This window comes from Falco punctatus (assembly GCF_963210335.1).
Source record: "Falco punctatus genome assembly, chromosome: Z".
Taxonomy (NCBI): domain Eukaryota; kingdom Metazoa; phylum Chordata; class Aves; order Falconiformes; family Falconidae; genus Falco; species Falco punctatus.
This window is the reverse complement of record NC_137586.1, coordinates 9,416,694-9,435,224: the sequence shown is the minus strand read 5'-3', so window position 1 is coordinate 9,435,224 and position 18,531 is coordinate 9,416,694. Positions and strand designations below refer to the sequence as shown.

Below are 18,531 nucleotides of genomic sequence, written 5' to 3'. Positions count from 1 at the left end.
ATTTGTGTCACTTGCCATGTTGTCCTGTTCTTCTTCATTGTACGTTATATATTTCCCACTGGACTTTGATTTATCTGTTTAAACTGTGTGTTCTTTTGGAGAAAGGATCACTCTTACAAGTGGTAGTAGAGTTGATCCCCTTGATCCAGATGGAGGCCATTTAGGTTATACTGTAGCCTATAAATAAGTAATAATGGTAATGATAGCGTGAGATCTATTTGGCTGTGGAATGGCTTCCCAAGGAGAATAGTGAGAGGCTGATTGTTAGCAATGGATGTAGGAAGCACACTGTAGGGAACAGTTCTCCATCAGCAGGGACATGGCTGGATGATCTAATAAGTCTTTTCCTTCTCTAGGTTATGATTCTGTGAATACCACCTCAGAGAGTTCTCTAAAAGTCTCTGATACTGTAAGCTCTCTATTACGTGGGTGTGGGTTTTACAGCACTCCAGGAGGCTCTTGCTGAGGACACTGTGTAAATATATTCTGTTTTACATTGTGTGATGCATTTTAAATAAAAGGCCCAGGTCTTTTTTTAATTGGTTTGAAGTATTCTGCAGTCTGATCTTTTTCTTTAAGAATTAAGAAACTTTGAGATGCCTTTGGAAAATAGACACCCATTCCAGGCAAGAAATACATCCTAACCTGGAGTTGCTTTAAATACTTACATAGCACTGTTAAATTTGCCTCCTCCTGTATCCCACAGTGAAGTGTGTGCTCTGAGTCCCAACCTGCGTGAAAGTAAAATGGACATCTCAGGCTAACTGGCTCAGTCCCTTTGTCTCTGATTCTTCATTTAATCTTGCACATTCTCTTGATGTTTCAGCCTCAAGAATTGCACTTCTCTGTGTTCTTTTTCTGATTTTGTTATCTTGAGAGTCTGTACATGGAAATATTCCCATGGGTGTGTTTTGGTCACTGAAGAGGCAGTTCACACATGACAGGCAAGGTCCCCTGTCCTGACTTGTGGCCTTCCAGGGAGTGACTGCAAAGTCAGTGTGTCTTTCTCAGCCTTCATTTTCTGTCTAACCAGTCTCTCATGTTCACTGGCATGCTCATCTGAAGCTTGCTTGACCAAATAGCATGGTGGTTAAAACCTGGATTATACTTACACAGAAGGGAGGGAGAGAAGAAAGAATCTGAGACATCAGCTCAGACCTGTGGATCCTGAACCCAGAAGTCTAGGGACACAAAGAAGATCCAGTGGACGTAATGCATTTGGATTTTCAGAGAGCCTTTGTCAAGGTTGCACACCAAAGGTTGTTAAAGGAATCAAGTTTCTGCAGGATTGCAGGAAAATCCTTCTATGGATTTACTGCTGATTAAATGATAGCAGGCAAAGGGATTTAATGTTCATTTTTTCATGGTGCAGAAGAGTAAGCAGTGGGGTCCCCCAGGAACCCACTGGACTGGTTCTTCATCAGTGACCTGGAGTAAGAAGTGAAAAGCAAAAATCTCCTGGGTGACCTGATAAGTTTGTGTATGATACTAAGTCCTTTCAGATAGTCAAATGGCATGTCAGTAGCAACAGACTCCAAAAAGGGATCAGAATTGAGTGGATGAAAATGTGATTTAAAGTCATCAACACCATGCCTACATGATACTGATCTCTGAGCAGTTGATGAGGATTTATGAAATTCAAAGCTTCCTAGAGCTTCACAAAAGATTGTGGATGCATGCTACATTTTGATTCTGATGTGTGCTTTTGGTCTTTGCCTCTCCAGATGACATAGTGGAAGCTAGAAAAGGTGTAGAGGGCAATTAATTTGATCAAGGGATGAAGCAGCTACCATAAAAGGAGAGACCAAGAAGCTATGACTTCGGATAGGAAAAGACTGAATAAGAAAATGACCAGGTTTTGCAAAATTGAGAAAGTGGTGTATAAGCGGAATGTGGAACTGTTTTTCATCATATCCCACCATGTGAGAGAGACTAACTGCAGTCAATCCATAAAAAGCACTTGATGGCACTAGCAGGATAACAGATTAGAACAGAAAACAAAAGTATGTCCGTCAGTAACAGTGAACTTCCTGAGCCTGCTGTCACAGGACATTGTATAAGCAGTGGGTTAATAAAGAATCAAGCAAATTTATGGACAACAGGTTGGTATATGGATGTTGAAAGGACAAGCCACAGAGATACCTCTAGCTTCCCTAATGCAACAATTGCGGGTGCAGGAATAAAGACTCTTTAACTGGGGTCGAGTTCTGCCCTTTGTCCATAGAGCCAGGGGGTTAACTTGGGGGTGGATGATCAGTCATCACAGCTGTTTTTCCAGATAACCTCAGGTTGTATCACTGGTGCGGTGTCTTCAGGTTTGGGGTAGTTCAGCTGCTGAGGCCACTTCTTATCTGCATCTGTTTTTTCTCTGCTTTTATTTGTTATTTGATCCAATCAAATAAGGTTTTGATATTTGCTTTATAGTCACAATAATCTAAGTTTCATTTTCTGTAAAATGGGTCTGTTCGCTACCCCTTGAATGTGTTTTTCGCTGTGTTTAGCATTTGTAAACTGCTCGGAGGCAGGTGGTGTTTTATGAATACAAAATAGTGTTAGGCTTTGTACTTAGGTACAATACTGTACTGTAATTCAAAGGCAATTCATGTAACATTAGTAAATCACTTTGAACTTTATGTTGAAAATATAAGCAGGAGTATAAAAATAAACCTTTTTATTTCCTCTGGTATATACAGTTAAATAAAGTAAGCCTGTACGGCTACTAATCTCCAAAACCGTATTGCCAGTATGCTTTGTTGAAATGCCATCACCTTGCAGAAGAGACATTCTGTGTGTTTTGTACACATTTATGGTTGAAGAATAAATTTTCAGAGACTGTAAATGAAAAGATATCACTGAACATAGTGATCAAATAATATCTGACACTGCTTGTTTAAAGAAATATACATATATCTCACTGCCAGAGTATTTATGACTCTAATAAGTTTAGTTATTTTGCCTCATGGGAAAATTCCTGCTTCTCCAAGTATCAAACTCGTTCGGGGTTCTGCGATTTTTCAGGAAGGAACAAATGATATTATTAGTTAAAGGGGGCTGCACAGTATGAAAATACAATAGTGTAGTCTAAAAATCGAGCAGCATGTAAGAAATGTATTTTACTAGCAATGGGAAATACACAAACATTAAAAATTCAATGACATATCCCAGATGTCTAAATAAATAAACAAACATCACTGTTCAGCCTGTTGATGCAAGGATGCTCTGTGGTTACCTTCAGGAACACCATTCTCTCTTATATCTTGTGCTGTAATGAGCTCTGTACATTACTTTTGCATAATCTGACCATTTTTTAAGGTACTGTACATTGTGGGACTGTCTGAACTTTTGATTGCCTAGCAAGTTTTATTAGACAGAATACCAAGTGTTTTTCAGGTGATTTCTCAGCAACCATCCTGGGAATAAGTGGTCTTATTCTCTGGTTCCCAGAGCAAAAGCCACATTTGTGTGTTTGTCATAAAAATGAGAGAGCCTTCCTTCCCATTCAGTGTGAAACATGGTACAAAGTAAGATGCACCTGTAGATGTTTATAGAGAGTTGTGTTCCTACTGTGCAGGCAGTGAAACAGAAACACCACAGAAGGAAGGATTTGGCTTGGTGCCAGCTTGTGTTTATTTTTATAGTTTCCCTCTTTTAAATGTGAACTTTTAATTAGCTGTTCTGAATTGCAATCCTTTATGGTGTTTCCTGTTACCTTAGTGATGGACTACAAAATTATTTTACATGAAGAGTTTATAAACTCTACTAGATACTTATCTAATTAGGAGCCAATGCTGAAAGTTTCCAATAAAATTTCCAGAAGCACTTTAGTGGCTGAGGAGCCAAATTTCCCGTAACCCATGTTAATTGTACAGAAGAGATTAAGGGAATACTGTTACAGCACTCTGTAGTGCATGATCAGGGTGTATTTAGCCACCCAGGTCACAGTTCTGCGCTGATCCAGTTGTACTGGCTTGGTCCTGGTGGTACCTACCACTCAGACAGTTTGGACATCTCCATGCTGCTCTCTGAGCCGTATTTGGAGTTCTACTACATTAAAAGCAAAGTTTAAACTACTTCATTGAAAGAAGAACTTTAAAGCTTACCTTTGTCTGTTCTCTCTACTCACATCTCTGTCCTCTTGGACATGTCCCTGCCTTCCTCATGCTTTATACTCTAATTCTTTGTGTTCCCTTTCCTGATGCAATTTTGGTAGACTTTATGATAAGATTACTTTCACCAAGCTTTAGCTGTCTAAATAGTTAGACTTCTAATCCAAGGTTTTTGACTTTACAGATTTTCTTTTCCCATTATGAAACATGCAGACTCTCAAGCTCATGGAAGTTAGATGAGAAAATATACACAGGAAAAGTGTCAAAACTAGGCTTAGAAAAGAGATTGTTTTCCAGTCTGTTGCAGCAGTGATCTTGACTTCCCAGCACACTGGCAAGTGTATCAAAAAGGTGAAGACAGACTGAATAGTCATTATCCTTAAAGGGATAGTCGCCCACCTCCTTTTCCTTCTGTTGAAAAGGCAAAACCCATCAATGAAAATGTGTGTAAGCATCTAGCAATGATGGGACATTTGATTGCTTGGTTGAACATCTATACGTGAGGAATTTCTCTATGTGGCTTAATGTACAGTGTGGTACTTCTGCAGAATGTTTGGGAATTTTTCTCCTTGGGAAGCATGGACAATATGAGGGCACCCTTAATTGTTAATTTGTATTAAAAGAGCATTCAGTATTCACCAGGCAAGTTTGCCTGATCAGTTTTCCTGTATGAAATGTCCTGACTTGGGTGCCTGATCCTGCAGCACAGCTTTGACTTTATTGAAGCCATTAAGGGTCATAGTAATAAAGCCTGTTTTTACTTATGCACTTATTAAAATCATGCAAGGGATACACATCCTGGTTTTACAGAAAGTTGCATTTCAGGATTTGAGAATTTTGATTGTGTCTCTTTAAATATTCGGATACAAATAAATGGTGAGAAAATTGTCTTTGTGAGCTTCAAACCATTCTAGGTCTACTCTGTTGCCTCCAGCCAGATGCTGTCTATGTTGCCTAGACAAACCAGGGCAAAGCATTATCATGGGATTAAACACTAAATACCTGCAAGGAGCATTCTTTTTATCAGATGGTGCTCTGTTAGCAGAGTTCATTCACTTTATTGCATATATAACTGCGGTGTCAAATAGACTGATTTACAACACCTGGTCTTTTACATAATCTTTGCTATTTGCTGTGCTTGTAATCTGCCAAATCATTTAGCCTTCCTGATAGCAGAAATGCTGTAAAACTTAGATAAACTTGCAGAAGAAATGAACTCGAAGGTACTGCTGAAATCTAGGGCCTGCACATTTGCTATAAATGCACTGGCTGGTTAGGTTTCCCCCTACCTAATCTGTGATTGAATGTGGCTGCTGGAGAAATTGAAATTTTGTGATAGCACTACAGTCAGAGGAGATAAGCATTTGTATGCTAGACTAGATTAATCTAAAAAAGAAGTTTTAGGTGTGGCTAATGAAACCAGTATATGTGTTAACTGGGTTTCTTTGGGGTTCAAAGCATCCGTGTATATCTATATAGAGTCTAGTCCAAAACTTTCTCTATGTGAAAAGTCTAATATAGCTGTGTGCTAGTTCTCACTATCAGTGCGGCTTATTCTATCATACGTTAAAGATGTCTTTAAGGAGCCTCAGTTTTTAGAGGGTACTTTCTCAATGCTAATACAAACAACAGACCCCTCTAAAATGGTCTTGCTTGGCTGCCCAAACCTCCTATGTTCTTCCAAAAGTTTTAATTAGGCTAACTGTAAGGCATGACATTTGCATAGGGTTAGCCACTTACATGGTCTAGTTGAAACAAAGCTCTATTATTTTTTATCGTTGTGGCTTTGTTACTTATTTTTGGCTGTTAGGGGTGATTTAATCAGACAGATAATAGAAAGACATGTAGGCAAGCTAAAAATGTGAAAAATAAATTTGCAGAATGTGTTTCTGATTGGGTGAAATGCAAGCTAATACATCCAAAGGAAAGTAAAAAAAAAAATCTGTAGGTAGTCAAATATAGGAGAGAGCCCTGCGAGGCAGTAATGTCAAGTCAGACTGTGTTATAAATGATGGTGACTATCCAATTGGAAGAAACAATATAAAATGAAGGAAACGAAAGTGCTGACTGTTCCACGTAGTCATAGCATAACTCCCGTGGCTGGCATTAACATCAGCATTAACCCATCAGTACCTCAGTTAACTCTTTTGCGCGGAGGAAGTATTTCTGTGTCTCAGACTTAACCTTGTTGTGGTCAGGTTTCTGATGACGGTCGGTTCATAGCACTCACTGCTGGAGCTAATGGAGGAGATTTTGCATATTGTCACTAGTTTAGGGAAGGAGGGTTTTTTAGCTGATGTTGCTGCTGCATGATGCTATTGGACAGCACAAGACGTAGTCTACCTCTGGGAGATACATTAGCTGCTGTGAATCTTTCCACCAATAAACCGTTGTGGATATTCGTATGTAAGAATTTTTCATCCCATCTGAGTTCAGGAACCTACCCTAGTTGTCTGACTGACCTAGTTGCTTAGTCTTCCTAGACTCCCACTGTCCTGAAAGGAAAAACAGGGGGTCTTCTTACAGCAGGAAACAGCTTGAGATGTTTACTCACACTATGCATGAACCCCTTCTGCTTGCAAGAGGGGGCCCCTATGGAAACGGACCAGTTATGCTGATACCTTGGGTTGGGTGCCGTGAATAATGTTCTGTGCGTGTAAGTCATTGAACATGTGAATTATTTCTTCAGGCGGGTTGGTGCTAACAACAGGATGGAACAAAGGGGACTTCTGGGTAAAACTCTTGAATGATATCTCCTAGACTGGAGAACAGCCTCCCTGGGGAAGCAGTGGAAATGGTATTAGTTAAGACATTTAAAATTGGACAGGAGAAAATATATTGTAATGATCAATCCTGTACTGGTATTTAGATCAGGTCTTGTCTTGTGTGAATATTAATAGGAAGTCTCTGTCTGAAGTAACTGCCATTATTCAGTGTGCGTTACTAGCTAGCATGGGCTCGCAACCTCCCCCCACATCCGTACTTACACTTAAAGGACAGCCTGAGTAATGTTTAGCACCTTTGCCTTTTCTCTTGGTGCCTCAAGTGTTGATTTTTGTATTGCCTTGCTTAGATTATATTCCTTCAGTGCTTCCACCAGACAGATTCTATATAGTGCACAGAGATTTACAGGAAGCATGTGTAGTTTCTGGCAATAATAATAAAGTCTCCTGCTGTTTTCAAATCCCTGGGAAACTAAATCAAGTGTAGAGGCCTATTCAAAAAAGTGCAGCATGTGTATAATAAGTCACTTTACCATAACCTGTGTGGGTCTGCCTTGTACCTTTTAAGTGTATTTGACTGTCATATCTGAAGTCTGTTCTCAGTCTCCAGAGTACAACTAAGACATTACACACCTGAAATGGAAAAGCTGACAGAACAGCTTGAAGTAACCTGAGCACCCATGCTTTGCTCACCTCTTCTTCACTACCTCTGTGTTGGTATTCCTCATAGGAACAATACAGCAAAATTTGTTCTGCAGTGGTAGCCCCCATCAGACGAATCTGGGTCTAGCCTGAATTATGACTGGATTAAATTCCTGTGTGATGTTCTGACGGTTAATGGAGCTCCATTTTCTTGGTGTGTTTCTGCAGGTACAAAGCCTGTCTTCTTGACCTGGTTGAAACTATGAGTCCAATATCTGCCCCAGGACACCTCTGCAGAGAATCTTATGACAGGAACAAAATGCACATGCCTCGTCGTGGGAACTACAGGCCATCGTCTTGGTGCCAGACCCCACAAAGCTCCAGAAGCAGAGCAGATGAGCTAGACGAGAGCCAGCTCCTCGAGGATATTTTCTTCATTTGATTCACCTCATTGTTCTACAGCCCTTCTGTAGAATTTTTAGGACCTTTTCATTGCTGATTTGTTTGTGTTATATTTGAGTGGCAACTACCTGTCTTCCTTCTAACACATAACTGATTAGCATCCAGTTTCATTTTGGGTTTAGTAATCATGGTGCAAGAACATTGGTGGGGTTGACCAATCAGACATCGTTAACTTTTTTTTCTAATCCTTTCATGTGCCAAGTAATCATTCTAAAATAGAATTTTTAAGATCTACAACATTTTCTAATAGATTGAAGTCAGTTTTTCCAGCCTTTTATCAGAAGTATATCTCATTATTGATTTTTAGCTCTAAAGCAGTTGCAAGAGCTGCCTGACATTCAAGAGCCACCACATTCAAAATAGATTATTTTCTAATTAAACAAGCCTGTTTAAAACCTGTCATGTTATAAAGGTACAAGCACTTTAGTATTTTTTTCAGTGAATTTATGATCAACATTCCAATATTTAACAAGCTGGGGTTTTAAGGGGTATATTGTAAGCTCAAATATACAGTGTCTAATAACATTAATAGACAATGCTGCAGGTTGATGTACTAGGCATCTGTCTGAAATATTTTCCTCTTTAAATCAGTGCTATTTGACAGAGTTTATGTGCTGGATAACCTAACCCTGAAATAGCAGAACACAGTCAGACATTGTAATGGTCCAAAACCTGTTTGATGTACTTTTCAAGATGAAATATATTGTAGTGGTAGTATAAGAATGATCTTAAGACATTTTCACTAACTTGCAATATTTTGATCCTGTATCCAGACTCCACGGTAAATAAGACAAATCAGTAATTATTTCCACGAGCAGCTCACAATGCACATTTCCCTGCTGGCTTTAATTATTCATGCTATATCTATTTCAGTTTATTTAAATGCACTTCCATCTACTGCATGTACTTGGTTATTTAAAGAAATGTGCCGAATTGGTAAAAATGACTGCAGATTACAGGATTAATGGTCATTTTCTCCACAATGCAGTGTTCATATTTTATTGTAACAGTAGCCACCGGCATATGTTCCTAGAAATATAAGGCTAAAATACTCATTTTGCACAGTAAAATTGCAGCAAGGGAAAGGTAGAATTGAGCCAGTATGGGCAAGTTCTAGGCCATTTGCTCCCAAACAACACTTTGTGGGCCAGTACAGCTTTTCCAACAGTCTCTTTAGGCAACCCTGGTTATCTTAATGGCAGCGAGTTGCTGTACTGATCCCTGGGGTATCGCTGCTGCCTGCCTTTCACGTGTTCACTCCTCTGCAACGTTTGCTGCTCTGCGAGGAGCTAGCCAGGCTTCGCAGTGAGGCCCGCGGTGCATCTCTGATGAGAGCATCAGTGCAGGATATCAAGCACGTGCCCCGGGCAGCACCACGTTCTTACAGCAGGGAAACAAAAGGAGAATGAAGGGGAAGATGAACCTCAGGTTACTCTGAACTGCTTCATTCGGGCCCAGTCTTGATCACAAATTAGGTGACACCCTTTCTGTACTCCCTAGCTGAAATTCAACAGCAGCTTGGAGAAGTTTAAAGGAGGGCAGCAGCACTGCTGGACTAGGAAATGACTACTGTGGAAAGGCCCTGCTTGGTCTCTCCTGTTGTTAGTGAAGTGTTATAGTTCTTTTGAATATGTCTATTTGCTGTTGGATGTCCCTGTTGTTCTTCTCCCTGAGCCTGCAAAGGCACACATTTCTGCTTAAAGCCCCAAAGATAGATTCGGTGCCCTGACCCAGGTATAGCAGATGGGGATATAGTTTTTTTCATTCTGCTGAATAGTCTGGTTCTTTACGAGGGCAGAGAAAGGGAGGGGACAGAAGAGAAAAATGTACAAGGAGCAGTAGGAAATCTGTGGATAACCATGAAGAAATGACCAACACATAGGTCTTAGGGTTTGGGACTAGTTTATGGTGTTTTTTGAGGTTTTTTTTTGTTTTTGTTAAAGTTTGGTATTTATAAAGAAACATTTCTCTGATTTCAGTCCAATTGCTTCTCTTTTTTTCCCAGTTTGACTGAAACATTAATTGCCTTTTCTAATAAATGCTAACTGACCTTTTGAAACAACAAAAAAATATGTGTATGTATATCTCTTGAAAGGTTCCTTTGTGTACCCAGTTGAGAACATTGTGTGGGAGCATTCTATTCTTTGGTTCTTTGTGGGTGCTAATATTTCACTGCTTTAGGATTCCTTAGGATGCATTTTGCCCATTAACAATTGTAATTCTGAGGGTGACTTTTGACTTTAATCTGGTTTTGGTAGTAGCTCTTTTTAAAAGAACATTGTCAGGTTTGTGGGCTCTGTGCTTAAGGTGCTGTCCGTCAGCTACATGGGAGGCATACCTTTATGCAGCAAAGATTTCTAGAATTAAGGTGGTTGAAACATCTGATGGGTGAAGACGTACATGTTTTAACTGTGAGATGTGGATGAAGAAACAAAAGCTATTAATTTGGTGGACCCTGTGAAAAGTCATTTTTTGTAATGCTGGCTGTTACTCTAATTATCAGCAGTACATTAGGAATAGTGTTTAGCAGTCAGTGCAAGCAAAGATATTTTGCCATGAGGCACTACAAAGTTGAAGTTATTAAAACATTTATAGCCTTAGAAGAAAAAAAATCAATGATTGTCAAACAAGAAAGGACAAAATCAGTAGCTGGGACTGGGAGGGGAATGTTTTCCATCTGCTAAAACAGTAGAGGAAAAGCAAAAATTAAACTAGCAAAAGCAATCACTTGCTTTTAAGCTCCTATATTAGGAAGCTGCGGTTGGGGAGTCCGTCAAGCCATAGACTGTTTGTCCAGTGTTCCCGTCAATATGCTTCAGCTACACATCGGGCTGTGTTTTACACGAGGCTTTGTGGAGCTGAGGCTCCCACCTATGCCTTCGCCTTGTGTTCTTTCCGAGTGGCTCGTACACACATGCTTGATGAGTGCTTGGGTGGTCTTGCGTTTGTGCACCTTGCATGCAGTGGACCTGTAGCAATCACACGCTTTCCACCCCTAGCCTCTCCAGTCACGCTGTTGAATCCTGTCTTGAACATACCTTTATATATGTATGTGAGGTCTTAATCGAATAAATTATATGGGGGTTTCATTTATTCTTCCGGACTGTTATTTGACTTAGCTTCTGGTTTGTTTTGTCCAGCTCAGATGTCAGTTCTGCCACTGACAATATGTTCCATATCATCATGTCACATATATTGTGAATCCCCAGTTTGCTAAGATATATGAGATACTGGTTTAAACCTTCTTTTCTTCGCCAGGGTTTTGCTTGAGAAAGAGTGAGACCTCTTTTGGACGATGAAATGGGGGAGAAGTCTCAGAATACAAAAGAGAAGAGAAGGGAAGAGCCTGCACCATGCTTTGGGACTAAAAGGTGGAATTAAAGAGTAAAGAACAAAGGATGGAGGTGAAGGCAAGAAAGGACCCAAGGTACAGAACTGTACCAAGGGATGACAGAAGGTATAGGTTGAGTGGAGCTGAGCCAGATGGTAGAGACGAGTTGTTAAAATATAGTAAGCTGATGAAGGAGAAGTTTGTGCTTATATCCTGGAGTAAAAATGTCTTCATGTGCTGGTTCCTGGAAGAGGCATGTGAGTCCCCACTCCGTGTCCAAATCGCAGAGTGCGCCTGCATTTGGGCAGCAACAGATACCTGACAAATAAGGGAAAGAAGGAAATGGCCTAACTTTAGCTGGTCCCCTTTAGAGCAGCTAGGCAGGGAGGCCAGAGCACAAGGAGGGTGATAGGGCAGAACCCGGTATAACCCCGGCATGGGCTGGATTTAATTGCTGGCAAGGGATGATGTTGCAGACATAGATGACAAGAATGTGAGACTGGATATAGCAAGAATCTGGACAAGGGAGAAACAAGCAAAACAAAATTTGCAGTGATCCAATGAGCTGTTGAGGTTTGGTGTTAAGGAAGGAAAGCGCTTAGCTATGCTTGGGAAAGATTGATCCTGAGATATCTGAAAGATATCCCTTGAAAGCACACATGAGCCTGGGGTTAAACTCTAAAAGTTGCAGCAGAGATTTTCTGAAATACAACCTCCAGGCGGTGTTTGAATTTGTACCATCTGAGGCGGGAGAGAGCACAGCCTGGTTAGTTAGAAACCTCCTTTTTCACTGTCACTAAATATATGAAATTGTGTGCTAATTAGTGTATGATTTATAAATTTACATAACTGCATGCTACATAAGACAACACAGAATATTGAATGAGGTGATTTCAACTGGCAGAAGCAGAGAAGGCTGCTCTGACTGGGTGGCTTTCATCTGGAAAATGTCTCTCGCAATCCATACCTGCTCCCTGCCTACTTGATGGTGTTTCTGCTCAGAAGGGCAATAAACATTTTACAATATTGTGGCTCCATGTAGCTGTGAGAGAACAGGCTACCTTGAGCAACTTTGGCATGGTTGTGTAGCAGAGCTTTCCTGTGATCCTTCAGGAGAGCGTTTTGAAGCAGAAGACAGCTAAAAAAGAGCAAGAAACTGGATCTGGTCAGTGTTAGTGCTTAGTGACTCCCACAGCTGTTCACGGGGGATGCTACTGCATCCCAGCTGCAGCAAGAGGAGGGGGATGTGGGGGAACAGGATTTGATTCCCAGCTCTGGGGAAGCCACTTTGCCTCCCTCCGTGCCACGGCTTGGGTTCTGCTGGTGACATGTGTTCACTACCACATCTCAGAGGGACTGTGACTTATGTTAGTGCCTGCAGCAGAAGGCGCTGGACGTACCCACCCATAATTTGTCTGTGAACTGTAAGCTGTAAGAGCAGAAACATATCAGCCAGTCATTCCCATCTAACAGAAACTGAAGCTTTCAGACTTCATATATTTTGAGGCTCGAAGGGGTCGTTTCAGGCATGGAGGAACTAAGTGGGAGAAACTCGGATGTCACTGAGAGGTGAGGCCCTGGCATATGTGAGGTGAGAGATGCCCAGACCAGTCCCAGCAGACAAACCAATCCACAAGCTGCATCGAGAGCCATGAGTTCCTATTTTCCTTAATTCAGGAGTCATTCTGAGTATGCAAAAAAAATTATTTACTCATAGGATTCCATAACCAGTCTTGAGAGCGTATGTTCGTTCTTTCTGGTCTCCTCTCAGCAGAAAGGAGGAAAATGAAAAATTGGAAAAAGTTATCTTTCCTGATTGCTTACTAGCAACTACTTTAAGACCTTGAAATGTGCCTTTGATTAAAGCCATTGTCCAAACACAAAGTGTCGGATGTCATGAGCCTTAAGGACAATGTAGGAACCCCTCTGCTCTGCTAGGCCTGGTAAGGAAGGGAAGAACAAGATGAATTCAGACACAAAAGCTGGTTGTTTCTTAAGCTGGAGTTGACTGTGCTGAAGTTGCATTGAAATTTTAAAAGCACCTTGTCAAAATCTTCCAGTGTTTTATTATCCTTGCTGCTACAAAACTGCCTTATTTTGAGGTTGAGTTTGTCTAACCTTATTTTCCAGCTGCTGGACTTGGTTGTGCCTTCAGAAGCAGGATTGCAAAGTTCCCCTGTCGTCAGACAGTAAGTATCCCAAACACACTGATAAACTCCCCGTTCAGCCTTCTCTTTGATGAGATGGGGTCCTTTATGCCTTGTGTCCTACTGTCTGTTTTCCAGCCCCTGGATGATTTAGGATGTCTGTGTCTGAATTTTCTCTGGTATTTATGCGTCTTGAAGGGTTTACAGTAGAGCAGAATGCCCAGTTCTAGGTGCTGTTGCTGTGAATGGTAGCAGCCTGGCTTCATTCTGCACAGTATTTCTCTTTTGACACTTTCAGGAACATTCTTTGGAGGTGTTGGGCTGGATACCTGCTCTCGTTGCACTTCAGATCATGGCTTTGTTTCTTGGAAGCAGAAAGTCTGTGAGAGAAACCAGGAAACCCTACAAAATTTTGAAGAGTTGTGGAGGAAGAAATCATGTGAAGTAGAAATACCAAGCAGGGAAAAAATAAATAAATAAATCTCAGGATTCAATTTGGGATGGAGCATGAATCTGGGAGTGCAGCATCTGTGAACTCAGCCACCTTGAAAACAATCTGAAAGACACAGGCTTGACAGGATGGGGGAGACCCAGACAGCAGAAACCCTCAGAAGGGACAGAGTGAACAAAGCATGAGGTGATGATACCCATTAGCAACAAAAACAGACTTTTGAGCTGCAGGTGAGGAGGCGATGACATCTCCAAATTGCAGAGGAAATGGCTCCTTGTCAGTGGGCCGGGTCCCCCTCTATTTGCACTAGTGCCTTCAGCACAGGGATCTCATTACCAGAGAGTTTACTGGCAGATTGGAAGAATTTCACCGAGCAGTAATAAAAATGATCAGGGACTGCTAGAATTGACATAATGAGGAAACAAGATGGGAAGAGTCAGATATTTATAGCTGGGGTGAGAGAGACAATTAAAAGGTGGGGTAGGAGATGGACTGGGTGACCTGAAAGCCTTGATCTATTTCTAATAACTTCTTCTTGTCTGCTGTACAGAGGACTTGAATGTACCAGGTCTATCAATCTGACTCTCAACAGCCCTCACTTCCCATGTTGAGAAGCTCAGGTGGGTGTGCTCTGGCTGGATTGACACTGTCAGAATGTCACTGGTACTGTTTAAAAAAAAAAATAGTCATCAGCCATGTTGTGGAAAAAAAAATAACATGCTGACAGTAAAGAGAAAATAATTAGACCTTCATAAAATAAACAGCTGTAGAAGACCTTGCTGAGAGCAGAGTCGATTGGGAAGGGCTCCCAGGTTGTTCGGTGATGCTGAGCCCTTCTTGCTGCCTGCACAGTGGCCTGTGGAGTGGGAAGGTCCATGCCATACTGGAGGGAGCCGGTGTGAGCCTTTTTTCTGCAAGGCAGGTGCTGGTGCATGCAGCTCAGCAAAACTACTGCTCTCCAGCGTGCACTGATGTGCACAGGCTGTTGTGCCCGAGAGCTGCTGAGCTCCAGGGTCAGCCAAAACCCTGCTGGTCCTCCTGACGGCTATGGCTAGGTGTGGGGTTTCACTTCCCTTCCTATGCCCCCTGCACTGTGGGATCCAGCCTGGGGGACAGGCGGGCTCTCCTCTTGACGTGGCCCAACTCGCTGCCGCACCTGTGGGGGTTCCTGCACTGGGGTGTGGGTGGGTGCTCATGAATATTCCCCTATAGTTTTGCACAAACCCACTAAATTATATATTTTTACACAAATCCTGTCAAACACAAGCAGCCATTGCATTCTGTTTTCCTGAGTTGGAGACCCCTGAGAAGAGGGAAAGTGGCATGCTGGCCCACCTGGATAATTACACAGCACCCTTACAGTGAAGGTTATTTAAAACCTTGACTGAGACCGCGGCTGTCTGGCATGCTCCTCAGTGCTGCAAAGGAGAGAGCTCTGGGTTCGTTTTGGACTTGTGAGACCACAGCAGAGTTGAACACAGCCAAACTGGAGGCATCTCGGTTCCTGGGTTTGCAGTCAAATTAAAATGCCGCTACTGAAAAAGCAACAGGGCCGTGCATGTTAGAGACACTTTGGGGAACTTGTAGAGCAGCATTTGTTGAGTCTGGTGGTGGAGTAGTGGCTCTGTTTAATGATACCTGTGTGCAAAGGCCACAGCTGCTTTCATCCATTTCACATTAGTCTGACTTTAACAGAACAGACATAGCCTAGGGTGGTGGAAGGGAAAGAAAGGTGACCAAAAAAAAACCCCACAACCAGCCCCACCATTTTTTGCTACTTTTTCCATCCTCCTGGACCATGATACCAGGCTCTGGCTGAGCAACAGTAATCTTATCCAGCATACTGTTGATTTAAGCCTCTCGGTTTTATATAACTTTGGAAATGGTAAACTATATTAATTTGCTGTGTTTTCAAGGGAAAGTTATTTATTGAGAGACATTTTTAACTCAAGTGCCAGGAGCCTTAAATCATTATAATAAATTCATGCTATTCAGGGTTTCTTACATTGTAATAAATTTGTTTTAAACATGAATGAGGAGATCCATGATTTCTTTAATATACTGTTATGTATTTCCTTTCAAAATGACACAGCTCACTATATCAAGTGGGAGAATAATAGTGAGAGATTTACAGTACTTAAGAATAACACAGCCTGGGAATGTGACATGTGAACCAACACCAGGCAGGGGGCTGGAAACTGCGGGGAGCCCACCACTGCTCCCGGCAGCGTGGCCGAGAGTTAAACAAGCGACAACAGGTCAAGGTCAGCGAGTGAAACTGGTAGCTGGGTGAAAAGCTCCCTGCAGGGTGGGAATCACAATGCAGCCTTGTATTCACCTCCCATTTGCTGTGCAATGCAAAACACCTGAAAGGTGACATGGACCGTCTGCTGTGACCTGGGAGGGCAGCTGCTGAACCTCTGCCTCACTGGAGCAGGACCTGAGCCAGAGGTTGGCTTCCCAGCCCGAGGACACCCTCCCCTTCCTGACCTCGGACACCCACCACAGCCTTCTGCTCCTAGGGACCCCAGCCACCCTGGCCACGATGGTGCACAGGGTGCAGATCCCGCAGTGGCCACCAGTGCCTCTGAAGTGTGGCAAGCAGGTGCCAGGTAAGCACTTAAATAAATTTCTGTCTCTGTTGTTAATCCTTGACCCCTCATTAAACCTCTGCTGGCCCTGCCACTCGCTGTTACACACATGGATGGCTGTGAAAGGAAGGTGATAAAACCCATGGCTGGCTTTACGTCAAGTCCTTCTGGCTTCACAGGGGTCCTTATGGGCGAGAGGAGGAGGAGCTGGGCACAGCGAAAGCCTTAGTGATGCCAGTGCCCAAGGTCTGAGACAAATCCGCTTTGGCAGCGTGGTTGTGGCTTTCCTGGAAGGCGGATCCCCTCTGCCCCATGTAAACATCTGCTTGGTCTTGTGTCCCAGCCTGCTTCGGCTTGTCATGGAATGCTGCAGGAATGGGTCTCATGTTTGTGGTGATATTGGGATCAGGGTTGAGGGGGGCAACGCATCACAGTACCCAAAATGGCAAAGGCCAGTTGGTTCCCCAGTACCTAGTGAGTGTGATTACCACCCCGAGATACCTAATAGCCTTCCAGCTCCCCAGTGCACAGCCTTGCTGTAGAGAAATGAGCAGCTGTGCAGAGCCATCCTGCTGTGATGTGAAAATCAGCCCCCCAGGATGCCCGCGCACAGACTGGAGCATGTGCCTGGCTTTAAAGAGTTAATGAATCCTTGGTGGATGTGACTGTAGCAGGGGGTGGTTAAATGCTGCTGGTTCTGTGTGTGTGTGTCTCTGCTGCTGCCCCTCACCTGGCTGCAGGTGAGTTGTAGGACACCCGAGGACTTAGCTGCCCAGGGATGGGGCTGCCTGCACCACAGGGCTGGATGGCTCAGGAGAGGGGAGGAGGGGACGGGAGAGGGCCCCGTGTGCTCGCAGAAGTGATGGCAGGACCTCATCTGTCAACGCAGAAAAATGTCTGGCCAATAAACTTGCCAAACGTCCCTAATAAAGGGCTGGATGTGTTATCATGTAGAATGGTTTTATAGGGGACAGCCATAAAATGTGCACATTGCCCTTTAAAATGCCAGGACAAGGATTGATTCCAGCAGGGTGGAGGGAGAGGAGGAGGGGGAACAAGGCTAATTGGAAAAGGGGGATAAATCCAGGGGCTCGTTTCTCTGCTGTGGGTCCCCAGGGTGTCAGGGAGCAGTTACAAAGCGGGAGTCACTGCATTACAAGGTGCGCCCGGACCTGGGCTTCTGTGCTTTGTCCCCTCCACCCTGTGCAATGCTGGGTATCCTTTCTGGCATCCGTTTCAGCTGCTGGCTTAGTCCAGCCCTGTTCTTGCTCCTGACACCCAGCCCAGGACAAGCTGTGGAGATACCTCCACCAGCCTTTCCACTGGTTCTTCCTCGCTTGTGCTTCTTCTTTGAATTAAGGAGGGGCTGCATTGCCTCCTCCTGTCCAGTTCCAGTAGATACATCCTGCTTGCCCAGTGGTCTCATCACCAGCTCCTCTATCCCTGTCCTGCCTTGTGATGCCATTTCCTAGTCCCTGCCTGTGGAAGTCCACCGCTGCTGAGGAATGAACCACGGAGGTTTGGGCAGCAGCTTTGGGCCTCCTGCTCCACGGGCAGGAGACAGCCCATCCTGGGGATGCAGGTGTCTGTGTGGGGCTCTGTGTGCATAACCAGGAGAGGGGGAGCTGGAGGAAGGTCCAGGGTATGTTTCGTAGCAATCAATAAATACATTGTACTCCAGCTCCCTTTTAATGCTGCAGAAAACAGGAAGTGATTTCGCTTAATAAATGTAGACAGTCTTGCGGAGCTACAGGACCATCTATTCTGCTAGACAATTTCTGCACACCAGGACTGCACGTGACCCAGAGCCTGGTGGTGTCTACAGCTGAGGCTCACCAGCTGCCGTGGGTGGAAAGGACTGCCTCTGATTTTTCATTTTCTTGTTCTAATTTCCCTGAACAGAGATACTGGACAGCCAAACCCCCATGAGATCTGGTAGAGGGAGAAATAATAAACAAACAAATAAATAAATAAAAGTCTTCACTAAAAGTCACCTAAGGCATTGTGGATTTGGCTGCTGGATGGGAGGTGGGCAGGTATTGGAGACATGGAAAAAGAAAGAGCCAGGAAAATCCAGA

At 43.2% G+C, this 18,531-nt stretch overlaps 1 protein-coding gene across 3 annotated transcripts in view; it reads left to right on the top strand.

Annotated features, from left to right (window-relative positions):
• KIAA1328 overlaps positions 1 to 11,026 on the top strand; it is a gene marked incomplete at its 5' end in the record, with an annotated part of 180,754 nt that extends 169,728 nt beyond the window's left edge. For all 3 annotated transcript variants that reach the window (XM_080371387.1, XM_080371388.1, XM_080371389.1), the window contains one exon: positions 7,700 to 11,026. In XM_080371387.1, coding sequence (XP_080227513.1) covers positions 7,700 to 7,913 — 214 coding nt within the window. In that variant the 3' untranslated portion in view covers positions 7,914 to 11,026. The remainder of the gene's footprint in view (positions 1 to 7,699) is intronic.
• Between the last annotated feature and the right edge of the window lie 7,505 nt (positions 11,027 to 18,531).